This window comes from Phyllostomus discolor, chromosome 3, assembly GCF_004126475.2.
Source record: "Phyllostomus discolor isolate MPI-MPIP mPhyDis1 chromosome 3, mPhyDis1.pri.v3, whole genome shotgun sequence".
NCBI classification, from domain to species: domain Eukaryota; kingdom Metazoa; phylum Chordata; class Mammalia; order Chiroptera; family Phyllostomidae; genus Phyllostomus; species Phyllostomus discolor.
In genome coordinates, this window is record NC_040905.2 from 52621355 (window position 1) to 52635108 (window position 13754).

Sequence of the window (13754 nt, forward strand, 5' to 3'; positions counted from 1 at the left end):
CTAAAAAGAGCAGAGAGAAATACACACATTTTAATAATTTTGGATAGCCAATTTTGCTGGTGTTAATATATATTTGTAGGCTATTTGTAATTTATTTTTTTCTGTATTTTTAAACTATATTGTACCAAAAAATAATTAAACCAAGCAACTAGTTAAAGACTAATGGGCATTCACATTCAGACAATTTGTATATTCTTACAAATGTGTTTAATTACAACTGCTTGAAAATTACCCCAGATTTTCAAAAGTTTTATTTTAAGTTTGAAGACTGGACAAGGTCATACTGATTTTACAACAGCCTACATGGTATAAGTATATATACAAAGAAAAAAAAAAACATTGGAATATCACATGGCTTGAATGTTTGCAAAGGTTATTTGCGTCTTAGTTACTTCTGTACTGACACATCAGACGCCAGCGGTATTCTATTTCATACTCTGTCGACTAGCAAAGATACAATCATTAGTACCCTAATTCTTCAAAATTCACACCAATCCTTAGGAAGTCATTCAGAAAGAGAAAGTCAACCCTAAAATTAGAATTAGTAACTATGATAAATGCTTTTAATAAAACAGATAAAATAGAGATGTTTAACATTTGAATTTCATAGATTATAAAATTAGCATATTATAGTTACTCAGTGTAGTGAAGACTAGGGAAAACTGTGTATTCTGCTTACAAGATTTTACTTGTTTCAGTATGAATTTAAACAGTAAATTTGCCGCACTTTGATGTCACAGATACAAGTGACACAAAAGCTACATACTACTTTGATTTTGCTGTTATTAAAAATACCATTATGATTGACTTTCTCTTTAAATTCTTTACTGTACTTGAAGACCACTCCATACACACATTGTTAAGGAATGCTAATAACACATAGACAAACAAGACAGTAACAGTCTAGTGGCTTTTGTTATGTAGCACAAGTAATGAAAGAAAAAAAGACTTAGCGGTGTTGCACAGGACCTCAACGTTTTGTACACATCCTGTGCTTTCTTCTCCAGAACCCCTAATTTTAAACTCCAACAATTCTGTGTCTAAGCCTTATAAAATAAATAATTGTAAAGCTTACATATTAGATACTGAAGACTTGTATGGAGGCAGTGTGAACTTCAATTTGAGAAACATGTCAATGAAACCTCCATCATCAATAACAAATTGTTATGATAATTGCTTGTTTTTTCAGAACCTTTGAAGCAAAATAAATAGAAATCAATTTTCATCTTGAAAATGGTTACTACTTTGTCATTAGTAAGTACTTTTCTTCTCACAAATAACTATACAATGGGCTTTCCTGGGAAACCACCACCAATTTTAAATCCTAATGAAATTCTGGTTTCACAGAAAGTGCAGAGATAAACAAAGAAATAATGAGTATGTTCAGCTTAGCTATGCAGTGCTCAGTTAACATTTGTTTGTTAAATAAAAAAATTAAAATAGACAAACAAAGCCTTTGTCATTCTATTATGTTAAAATAAAGATAAGAACATATAAATATCACCAAAATGAAGATAAAATTTTGGTTTAAAGGAACATAATACAATTTAGTTCTTTTTTTAAATGGTAGTGTGGGTTCCTTTGAAATATTTGGAATTTACATAGTTATAGCTTCCTTTAAAAATAGAATTTTAGATTCAATCTATTGATATTAATTATGATCAATCTACCAGTTTTCAAATATGTTTCATATATAAGCAAATATGATACTTCTGTTAGGCAGATAATAAAAACTCAAAATATCAACTCATTCAAGCAATATACAATATAAAGAATATAAAACAGAACAAAAAATCACATAACATCTAATTAGAAATAAAAGTAGAATGAGAACGATAATATCAATTAGTACTGCAAGTTACAAATTCATCTTCAAAATTCTATTATAAACACTAACCGTGTTTGGTAGGCACAGGGAAACAACTAGGATAATGTAGACTCACTACAGAAAAAAAAAACCTTATTGCTAACATTGCAGTATTCCTTTTATAAGAACTGGATGAGTATTGATTATAAAAGCTCTATCAACTCTTGCTATTATTTGATAATTATGAGATTTTTTACCCTTGCCACTTTCTTTCCCTAATATTTCGCAACTAGTGTGAATAATTCAAAAAACTATGAGAAAATTCATTTACAGTTAATATGCTGTTACTTAAGAAATTTAAATTATAAAATCAAATTAAAGCATTGAAAAGGCAGGCTTAGACCTCCTTAAACAGTTAGTGGCCTACCATAGTTTGAGCGCTTTTTCATGAAAAACCCCACTCATTTTCCCATAAATTTTGCACAGTTCATTCCATGGAGACAGAGAAGAGGAAAATACAGAGGAGGGTTGTAGGTGTGGGTCTCCTCACTCCTCCTCTGTGCAGCCCAGTAGCTCCGACCGCAGCGTGATTCTCCCATACCAGGACCAAGGAAGGATTCTTATGTGTCGAGCATAGATGGGAGGGTCGATGACGTTTTTCCTGTGGGTATCATTGTCAAAATTGCCCTGGAATACCTAGTAAAAGAGAGTGAAGAATATCAATCATATAGCCTTCTTTTTCTTGGGAATTATTTTATAATTTTTTTGTTTAGAGTTTCCCCTACCCCAAATGATTTTTAAAAATATTTTATTTATTTATATTTAGAGACAGAGGAAGAAAGGGAGAAAGAGAGGGAGAGAAATATCAATGTGTGGTTGACTCTCACATAACCCCCACTTGGGACCTGGCCTGCAACCCAAGCATGTGTTCAACTTGGCATCGAACTCGTGACCCTTTGGTTCACAGCCTGTGCTCAATCCACTGAGCTACACCAGTCAGGGTCAAATGTGAGATCTGGTAACTAATTATGTTATATTGCAGCTTCTTTTTAATGATCATTTTAAAGTTAAATTGTCAATTAGTATTTAAACACTTAAGACAAAAATTTGTTTTGTAATGCCAGATTACATAGTTCTATCATTTTAATCTGCCTACCAGTTTTATTTAATGCAAAAAACACTTCTTTTTTTGCTTTTGTCACAGAGTGATGCTGGCTAGGCAGTTTGTTGAAAGTGCTGTCTTCTAAGAAGTGACTCAGAGAACCAGGCTGCCTACAGATTACAGGCACATCTGAAACATGTGGCCTCCATATTCAAAGGGACAAGGGGAGAGGGTTGTTAGATTATTCGGGGTGTTTGAAGGGACAAGATATGGAAGCAGTTGGCATCACATCTGGATACATCTCATTGACCTTAATGATTATATGAGCCTGGCCCCACTGAAAAGGCAGAATTGGAGAAGAGCATGTAGTTATTTGGTGAGCGTAACAGTCTGTGTCACAGCATCTTCTGCTCACTTCTTACACAGAGAACAAGATTGATCCATCTCCAAGAGTGACAATCTAATCGATGATATTTTTGAACCACACTTTTTTTGGCTTCTCTGTTACTTCCTGTATCCACACAATACTGCCATGATCACTGTGGCTTGTGATGCTCTGAGATGATAGCATGCACGACTGTTCTCCTTTACTCTTCTTTTATTTCAAACCTTTTTGAGCATTTTCCTCCCCAGAGACCTTTAGAATAACTTTGAGAAGTGTCTGCGTCAGGGAAAAAATATTGAAATCAAAACACTGGGATCCTGATAACAATGGCATTGAATTATATAATACTTCTGGAGCAATTCATGCATTTATATTATTTAGTCAAGATTTTACTACTTTAAACCCTTTGATTCTGAACATTTATTATTAAAATATTTCTAACTATTTCATATTTACATTTTTGTTTTAGCACAATTAAGATAATCAAAATCACTTCAAGGTTTCTCTTTTAATTGTTTGAGGCATTTTATAATTGGAAGATAATTTTATTTCTTGCTTAAAATCAAAACATGATTATATGGCCAAAGGGAGACCTGAAAATAAAATTTCCTCAAAGCAGGAAAAAAAAAACTCCATCAGCACATAACAATATTTAGCCTATATCTTTGAACACCCTAAAATTAAAGGGAATGTTTTTAAAATGGCATTCTAAAATTAGTTGGTTCTGTCCCAAATGATCAAAAAAGCTTCCCTGGAATGAAAAAGAAATAATGCTATTCTTCTCTAAAGCATTAGACAGCATGGTACTGATTAATATTTAGAAGCAACAGACAACATGTAGTAATCTTTCTGCTGGTTTCATGAGGGGATTTTGTCTCCCCTCAAGATAATGAGGGGAAACAAAAGTGACATTTCTGAAGAAGAGAATACTGAACTATGCCAAGTCTAGAATTCATTCTCCTTGCATATCTGAATTCACATTCATTTAATAGGAGTTTTATCCTCAGCGATGCTCTGGCTTGCATTGGCCCAGGAGGAACTAATTCTGGATTAAAATGTGTTACTAAGTAACAGTGTCTCTGTTAGCAAAAATTCCCATGTATAAGACATAGCAAGCACTCGTCAAAATCTTGAGAGAGGTTGTCATTGCAACAGCAGAAAATGGGAGAGTGCGTGCTGTGGTTTCCTGACATTGTCTCTGACATATGATATTGGATTCAAATGCTTCACTGAGGCTGTGGTGTTACAATTTAATATAGAATCTGAAATCCAATTTCATAGCCCTGCTAGAGAACTTAATGTATATCTTTGGAATAATAGAGTTTAAATTCATTAACTTCCATCACAAGATCTACGACAGTCCAAAGTATAGTGTTATTCCACTTGTCAGGAAGGAAATACAGGAAAAAACAATTTTATTTTAAGTCTGTGGTTTTCAGCATGTTTCCAGAAGAAACTATCAACCCACAAAGCAATAGTCAGCTTATTAGTTATATCAGTACTTAGCTCTTTATAATGGAGAATACATACAGAGAAATGACATCAACTCTGAAATTGAATATAGCTAGGACATTTCTGATTTGATGTGCAATAGTCATAAATATTTGAATGCTCATTAAAAAAATTAAGTGAAGTTTCATAAAGCAGGATGGTTTAAAATAAACATGTCCACAGAAAAATGCTCCAAATCTGCATTAGAATCGCCCAAACTATGATCTAAGAATATTGAAAATATAGTTTTATTTTCAGAGTTCGCTCAGTAATGACCCAGTGCAGAACACAAAGCACAGATTTGCAAATTCTAGCATGACTTCTTGTACTTGCTGTGCAAACATGTGGTACATATGCTGTTTTCTTGTCTCTAGCACTGGGAAGATCCTGCTTAAGAATGCTATTTCAATGTTTTACTTAGCAAAAAAATGCAAACTCAAACTCAGTATTTTTAATTAGCTTTATAAAATCTGTAGGAATTCTAGAAGAATATTCTCACTTACACACTTTAGCGATGTAAGCTCCTTGATTGAAATCAAATCCAAAAAGGCTTGTGGAGAACAAAACTCTCCATATAGAAAAGAAAACATTGTAAGTGAGATAGAGGCTTTGATTCATATGTTTTTAAAAAGAGTATGCACAAATATCAGTTTCAGGAGATTTGATTAGCTGATGACACGTTTGCTGATGGACTCCAATATGATCATGCTTAGGGGTCTCTTAGGCCTTTCCCAACCTGTGAAGCTTCAAGAAAAAGGTACCCAAGATTCTTTGGAGAGGTTTCTACAGTTACAACCTAAGAAAAGAATGGAGGAAATGCAGCTGTCTGCTGGGGCTGAGATCTTGGATTTTGTTTTCTAATATCAACCCTGCATGACAGTAGCTAAAATTCACATCAGATTCAGCTGAGAATTCAAATCTCAAAGCAGAGAGATTATCAGATAAAATAAAATAATTAAATGTTGCTGGAAGCAATGTTTAATATTTTTCATAAGGTGAGATTTGTCATTAAGGCCAGAGTAGATGTCATCAGTAGGATCATGGAGGGAGGTGATATCCTCCATGATGGGCAGAGTCAGAGAGCAGGGCATATCTCGGCTGCCCTTAGCAGTCATGGAATATGACTCTGCCTTCCACTGAGATCGAGAAATCCTTTGGGGTTTCTTACATATGCTACACAATTAGCAAGTCATCTGGTTGTCAAGATGTCATGCTTTTTCTTTGGCCTAAACTTAACTCATTACAAGTTTTAGAGAGATTCCTATTGTTCTAACCTGTTGGAATTTATGTTTACATCATCAATAGTGAGTAGGTTTAAGCATTTTGTACAGTTTCCCTGAGCTCTGCAAGGCTAATAAGTCAGTACTTTAGTAAGGTCTCAAGTGACCATCAGTTTATCACTTTCGCCTTTTGGTCATCTCTCTCTAGATTTCATGCTTCTCTTCTGGTATGTGGAAACTAACACCATATGTGGGACTCCAGATACCAAGGAAATAAAAGGGTTGAATAAAGCTTTCTCTGGGTTTCTCCATTTGCATTTCTGTTGTTAATGGTGCCAAACATACTGTGGCTTTTTTGGCTGTACATGTATACTGATCTGATGCCCTTAAGAGAGAGAAGGACAAAGATAAAAATTTATTTCTTTAGACTTCTGGCCAAGATGGAGGCATAGGTAGACACACTGTGCCTCCTCACACAACCAAGATACGGACAACAGCAATTTAGAAACAGAATAACAACCAGAACTGACAGAAAATTGAACTGTATGGAAATTGGACAACCAAGGAGTTAAAATAGACATGTTCACCCAGACCAGTAGGAAAGGCAGAGTCAGGTAAGCCAGGTGGAGAGGGGGTGGAGAGGGGTCGTGGCACAAAGAGCGGTGGGACTAGGTCCATAAGGCATCCTGGGCATGCAAGACCACGGCAGGCAGAACCTGGGCATGCAGGTGGCGGCTGGCAGACCCTGGGCACAGGGTGGCAACCAGCAGACCCAGCAAGGTGACGCTTATAAAGTGAGGCACTGTGAACAACCCAGGGTCCCAGTGCTGGGAAATAGAGCCTCGGGACACTGATTGAAAACACTGTGGGGTTTGAGGCACTGGGAGAGACTCCCAGCCTCACAGGAGAGTTCACTGGAGAGACCCTCAGGGTCCTAGAATGTGCACAAGATCACCCACCCAGGAATTAGCACCAAAAAGTCCCAGTTTGCTGAGGGGAAGTGGTGGAAGGAACTGAAGTCCCACGGAGAGTGGAGCAAGTGCCATTGTTCCCTCTCCAACCCTGCCCCCACATACCCTAGCAACTGGGTTGCCCCACTCTGGTGAACATCTAAGGCTCCACCCCTCACATGTAATAGGCACAAGACCAAAAAAAAATGGCACAAACAGAAGAACAGATCAAAGCTCCACAATAAATACAACTAAGTGACCAAGAGATAACTAACCTATCAGATACACAGTTCAAAACATTGGTGATCAGGATGCTCACAGAATTGGTTGAATTTGGTTGCAAATTAGCTGAAAAAATGAAGGCTATGCTAAGTGAAATGAAGGAAAATGCACAGGGAACCAACATTGATGGGAAGGAAACTGGGACTTAGATCAATGCAGTGGACCAGAAGGAAGAAAGAAACAACCACACAGAAAAGAATGAAGCAAGCCCTGGCTGGCATAGCTCAGTGGATTGAGCACGGGCTGGGAACCAAAGTGTCCCAGGTTCGATTCCCAGCCAGGGTATGTTCCTGGGTTGCAGGCCATAACCCCCAGCAACCGCACATTGATGTCTCTCTCTCTCTCTCTCTCTCTCTCTCTCTCTCTCTCTCTCTCTCTCTCTCTCCCTCCCTCCCTCCCTTCCCTCTCTAAAAATAAATAAATAAAATCTTAAAAAAAAAAGAAAACAATGAAGCAACAAGAATTCAAAATAATGAGGAGAGGCTTAGAAACCTCCAGGACATCTTGAAACATTCCCAATTCCAAATTATAGGGGTATCAGAAGGGGAAGAGGAAGAGCAACAAGTGGAAAAGTTATTTGAACAAATAATAAAGGAAAACTTCCCCAATCTGGCAAAGGAAATAGACTTCCAAGAAGTCCAGGAAGCTCAGAGAGTCCTAGAGAAGTTGGACCCAAGGAGGAACACACCAAGGCACATCATAATTATGTTAGCCAAGGTGAAAATGAAGGAGAGAATCCTAGAAGCAGCAAGAGATAAGAAGACAGTTACCTACAAAGGAGTTCCCATCAGATGATCAGCTGATTTCTCAAAAGAGACCTTGCAGGCAAGAAGGGGATGAAAAGAAGTATTCCAAGTCATGAAAGGCAAGGACCTACATCCAAGATTGCTCTATCCAGCAAAGCTTTCATTTAGAATGGGAGGGCAGATAAAGTGCTTCTTAGATAAAGTCAAGTTAAAGGAGTTCATCATCACTAAGCCCTTATTTTATGAAATATTAAAGGGACTTAGTTAAGAAAGAGAAGAAAAAAAAACATGTATAGTAAAATGACAGCAAACTCACAATTATTAACAACCATACCTAAAACAAAAACAAAAACAAACTAAGCAAACAAGTACAACAGGAACAGAACCACAGAAATGGAGATCACATGGAGGGTTAGCAACAGGGGAGTGGGAAGAGGAGAGAGGGGGAAAAGATACAGAGAATAAGCAGCATAGATGGTAGGTAGAAAATAGGGGAAGGGCAAGAATAGTATGGGAAATGTATGGGAAAACATATTTGCCAATGGTACCTCAGACAAGGGTTTAATCTCCAAAATATATAAAGAACTTACATGACTACACTCTAAGAAGACAAGCAACACAATTAAAAAATGGGCAAAGGACTTTAACAGACACTTCTCCAAGGAGGACATGTAGAAGGTCCAAAGATACATGAAATGATGTTCAGTATCCTTAGCTATCAGAAAGATGCAAATTAAAACCACAATGAGATACCACTTCACACCAGTCAGAATGGCCATCATAAACAAAGCAACAAACAAGTGTTGGAGAGGTTGTGGAGAAAAGGGGACCCTAGTGCACTGTTGGTGGGACTGCAGACTGGTACAACCACTATGGAAAGCAGTATGGAACTTCCTCAGAAAACTAAAAATGGATCTGCCTTTTGACCCGGCAATTCCACTGCTGGGACTATATCCTAAGAACCCTAAAACACCAATATAAAAGAACCTTTGCACCCCAATGTTCATAGCAGCACAATTTACAATAGCTAGGTGCTGGAAGCAACCTAGATGCCCATCAGTAAATGAATGGATCAAAAAACTATGGTACATTTACACAATGGAATTCTATGCAGCAGACAGAAAGAAGGAGCTCTTACCCTTTGCAACAGCTTGGATGGAGCTGGAAAGCATTATGCTAAGCAAAATAAGCTAGGCAGTTAAAGACAAATACCATATGATCTCACCTTTAACGGGAACCTAAACAACAAAACAAAGAAACAAGCAAAATATAACCAAAGACACTGAAATAGAGGACAGACTGACAGTGACCAGAGGGGAGAGAAGAAGGAATTTCAGGGGAGAATGGGTAGGGTTTATAGGAACAAATTTAAAGGACATGTGGACAAAACTAAGGGGAGGGTGGTAATGGGAGGGAAGTGGGGAGGGTTGGGTGGGTGGGCTGGAATGGGACTAAAAGGGAGAAAACTGTACTTGAACAATGATTAAAATAAAAAAAGTGAGAGAGAAAAAAAAGAACTTATGACACATGGACATGAACTAAAGGGGGAAATGGGGGTAGGAGAGGGTGTGCAGGGTGGAGGGGAATGAAGGGGGGTAATGGGACAACTGTAATCGCATAATCAATAAAATATATTAAAAATAATTATCTAGGGGGAAGTCAGAAAAAAATAAAATAAAAGTCAGTTTAGCTAAAAAAAATCATTTCTCTAGGGCAGCATAGGGTGTGTGTGTGTGTGTGTGTGCATGTGCGCACGTGGCCAAGGTAGTGCAAAAGCTAAAAATTCTTTAGCATATATAATTTCAATTATTTATCTAGTGTTTATCTAGAGTGCTATAAAGAAGTTAGAAGAGAGCAGGCTTTTCTAGCTCTGATTCCTGTGAAACTCTGTTTTTATTTAATTCTACTCATACAATGCAAGAAACTGAGACTTGGAAGACAAGGCATAACACCAGCTTCCCTCTCTAATATTTCAGAATGAGCTGTCCACCGATTTATGGTAAGCCTCAACATGATAGGGCAGGTATGTATATTGTAACAAATATAGAAATCCAGCTATCCAAAAAAGAAAACAAAACAACATGAAAAAAACAACCCCAGCAATACTTTGACACATTTAGTAATAACACAAACCTTTCAAACTCAGATTCAATGCTTGGCTAAACATTCATGGTTCCTTAAAACAATTTCCTCACATAAGAAGATTTTCAAACTTCACTTGATTTCATTCCATTGGCTTCTCTCTGGTTTAACTGTAACTTGGTTAAAGTGTGGTATTTCTTTGGACACAGGATGCAGTTTTTACCTGGATGGCTCAAAAGAGTGCACCTTTGTTGCAAATGAATATTTCTATTAATGCAGTCTAAGATTTAAAATGATTATACTACATTTTGGGTCATGGTTGATTGATTTATGGTCAAATAAACTCTGAACTTTTTCATAAAATTTCTTTTAAGCCAGGATTTTCCCATTTTCTTTACTATAAAATGAATTTATAGTGGGTGAAGAAATTTATATTTATCCCAATTTTATTTCTTTATATTGAATTCATGACATTTTAAAAATAGCAATTTTAGTTAAAATTATAATTTATTTAAAAGCAGTGTTAATTTAGTAGACATTAGGATAAGTATTTGTTTCATAATGTAACCATTTATGTATTATGTGAATATAAAATCTGATTTTTGTGAGTGACATAAGGACTCAACACTAATTGGTTTATGATTCAGCATCATAAAAGTCTTTTTATATACCTTGTATTAATATTACTTGAATATTTTTGGATTGCCAAATATTTCAGTTATATCTTGAATCAATGGTTTAAGTGACATAGAACCTTTTGAAAATTTTCACAGAAAGAGCATGCACAAATGGTGATAAACATAATATTTATCCATCTGAATAGGATTTACAAGAAAGACTTGTTTCTTCTGATTCCATGATTAGATTATCAATATTTTTTGGGGGGGTATGTGTGTGTATTTTAGGTTATACTGAAATTTAGCATGTATCCTACTTTGTCCTATTTGGAACATTTCAAAAATCAAAACTTTTCATTTAAAAAGCAAAATAAAAATTATCTTAAAATATGTAGGATTTAAAAAAAATTCAGTTGTATAAATCTACATCACATTAAAAATTTCTTATTGGCAGTTTTGCATGTGTGAAACTTCTGTTAGAGTTTGGATATAAAAAGTTTAAAAACAAAGTTTGATTCTTTTAGCTGACATAGACTCTAGCTATTTTCAGTGAATTCAATTTTCTAGGAAAATTTACCAGCATCCTGAAACCATTTCATGATTGAATGGCTGGTATATCATTCTTGATGGTTTTCTCTACAATCAATTCCACTAAACCAATGAAACTCTGTAACAAAATTAGTCTAAATATAAGTACATTCTTTCAGATGTAATAAGGAAACAAGAAACTAGCTTTCAGGTAAATTCCAATATTATAGGAAATGTTCCCTGGAAAATAGTGCATATTGAGAATAACATTCTAAGGTGTACATCAAACAAATAAATAACCAAAAAATTCCCAAGGCTTTTGTTGGACATAGTAGATTGTATTAACCGGAGTCTACACTGATCATCCCTCTGCAGAAAGAGGCAGGGGTGAGCCATCACTATAGGACATCCCAACGATGCTGCAGCCAAAGTCCTCAGCAGCAGAGAGGAACAGGGAGCTGTCACAGTGTTTTCCAACCCTAAGCATCTTGATTAGCACTACTGCCCCCTCCAAAAGTGCAGATGAAGTAAAGCTATACCCACCTGAAACAATCTGTTAGTAGGTGAAAATTTCTGCATGGTTCAGGATGTGTCAAATTTAGTTTAGTCATAGTACCTGCAGACACATGTCATTCCTGTGAGCACTGTGTGGTCCATACAACTTTCTGTAATATGAGTGTGCAGTAAAAAACTAACCTTACCCAAACGGAGGTCTGAGCTTTGTCTTCTGCTTCTGGGAAACAATTCTAATCCTTTGGAAAAGTCCCTTATGATAAAAGTGTCTTTGTTTACACAAGGCCTGAGGTCACACCAGATGGTCCATGCCAACAATGTGAATTATGGTGGGGCCTTTGGGTCAGCTTCACTACTGGGGGGGTGGGGAGCTGAAGACTAAAGTCAGACAGACATGCAGGTGTACTATGCATGCATGTCTATGTGACCGAACTTCAATAAAAACTCTGAACATCAAGGCTGAGGTGTTTCACTGCCTGGAAATGCTTGTATACTGTCACACATCATTGCTAAAACAGGTTAGTACTGTCTCATACTCCACTGAGAGAGGACAGAAAGCTCAAGGCAGCTCTCTTCTAGACTCTGCCCCATATGTGTGGCTAATTTTTACATGCATCTGTTCACTCTCATGAAGTGCCACTATGAGTATAACAGTTTTAAACGAGTTCCGTGAGTCCCTCTATTGAATTATTAAATTTGAGGTGGTCTTGGAGTCCTCAGAACTTGCAATTGGTGTCAGAAATAAGGATGGAATTGTGAACCCCCACACTTTGCAATATGCAGTTGATGTTGAAGGGTTAGAGGACTTTTTGATATTTATAATATTGATTAGTCTGAAAAGGGACCTCAATTGCCTGAAAAGATTGTATCTAAAACATCCTCATGTCATGTATACTAGACTTGTGACAAAAGTAATTATTAACTTAAACTTTTCTGATCCTTTCAATAAATCCTGACAACCTATTGAAATTTGTTTATTATAACCCTAGAGTACACTTTCTAAATCCTCTACTTTTTGGTTCTATTCTGTTTTACTTGCTATTATTTTTATTTTCTGGATAATATTTATTTTCATGGGTATAAATTTAATAAATATATCAAACAACTAGTGTTACTTGTTCTGTTTCATATTTCCACAACAAAACAATATAATATCTTTATTCTTCTGTATTTCTTTAATGTCATTTCTGCAAAGGCTGACGCATTCTTTGGGGAATATTACTTTGGCCATCTACTGAGGATTAATTTAAAGTCTTCTGAGAAACTGCAGTCAGGTTTTCTGAAAGCTGTAGGAGTGTGGTGACATATATAAATAATTCTGCACCATATTTCACATTGGATGCCAATTTTTCTGTGTTCCTTTCAAAATATTGTTTTGTTTCATGAGCCTTTTTAAAAGTCTAGGCCCTGGTTGCTTTAGAGATTTCTTTGCTTCCCAAGCTCCGTCAGTGAAATTATATGAGGCTTTCAAACTGCGTATCCAAAGATTTAACTTCAAAGGTCCAATTATATAGCATTTTTGTTTGATGGGGGAGTGAAAAGAAAAACATGGGGACAAGTTCCATGATTTTTTTCTCACCAGTGCGTGAATCATTTTCAACCATTAAAATGAATATATGGATTCTCTTAGAAAATCATTCCCACTCCCATTATTGCTCTCAGGAGATTTCTTGTAATTCTGAAATTGGCTCTCTTTTGTAATTATATGAAAAAAACTAGGTCTTTGGCTTCAGGGAATGCTACATTTCACTGAACTGATCTAGCTTTGCTTCATGCTCTGACTGTGTATAAATCTCTGATTACATTCCAAGAAAAAATGTTACTAGACCACAAATTAGATGTTCCCTTAGAATTCTTGCAGTACTATTTTGCACTCTGTTGGTTTTTTCTTAGACTTACTTTTTCTTCAAAATGCACCAATGGGAGATTTTAATAATTGTTGACCAAAATGTAAATATGTTGTGTATTTTTTACCCTGGCAATAAAAGGCCACTCAATATTTTCAGATATTCATACATTCTCCATCATTTT

At 36.1% G+C, this 13754-nt stretch overlaps 1 protein-coding gene across 3 annotated transcripts in view; it reads right to left on the minus strand.

The window, feature by feature from the left end:
• Positions 1-233: 233 nt before the first annotated feature.
• Positions 234-13754, minus strand: part of EDIL3 (EGF like repeats and discoidin domains 3) — a 397987-nt gene continuing 384466 nt past the window's right edge. For all 3 annotated transcript variants that reach the window (XM_028525846.1, XM_036020498.1, XM_028525854.2), the window contains one exon: positions 234-2503. In XM_028525846.1, the coding sequence (XP_028381647.1) occupies positions 2354-2503 (150 nt within the window). In that variant the 3' untranslated portion in view covers positions 234-2353. The remainder of the gene's footprint in view (positions 2504-13754) is intronic.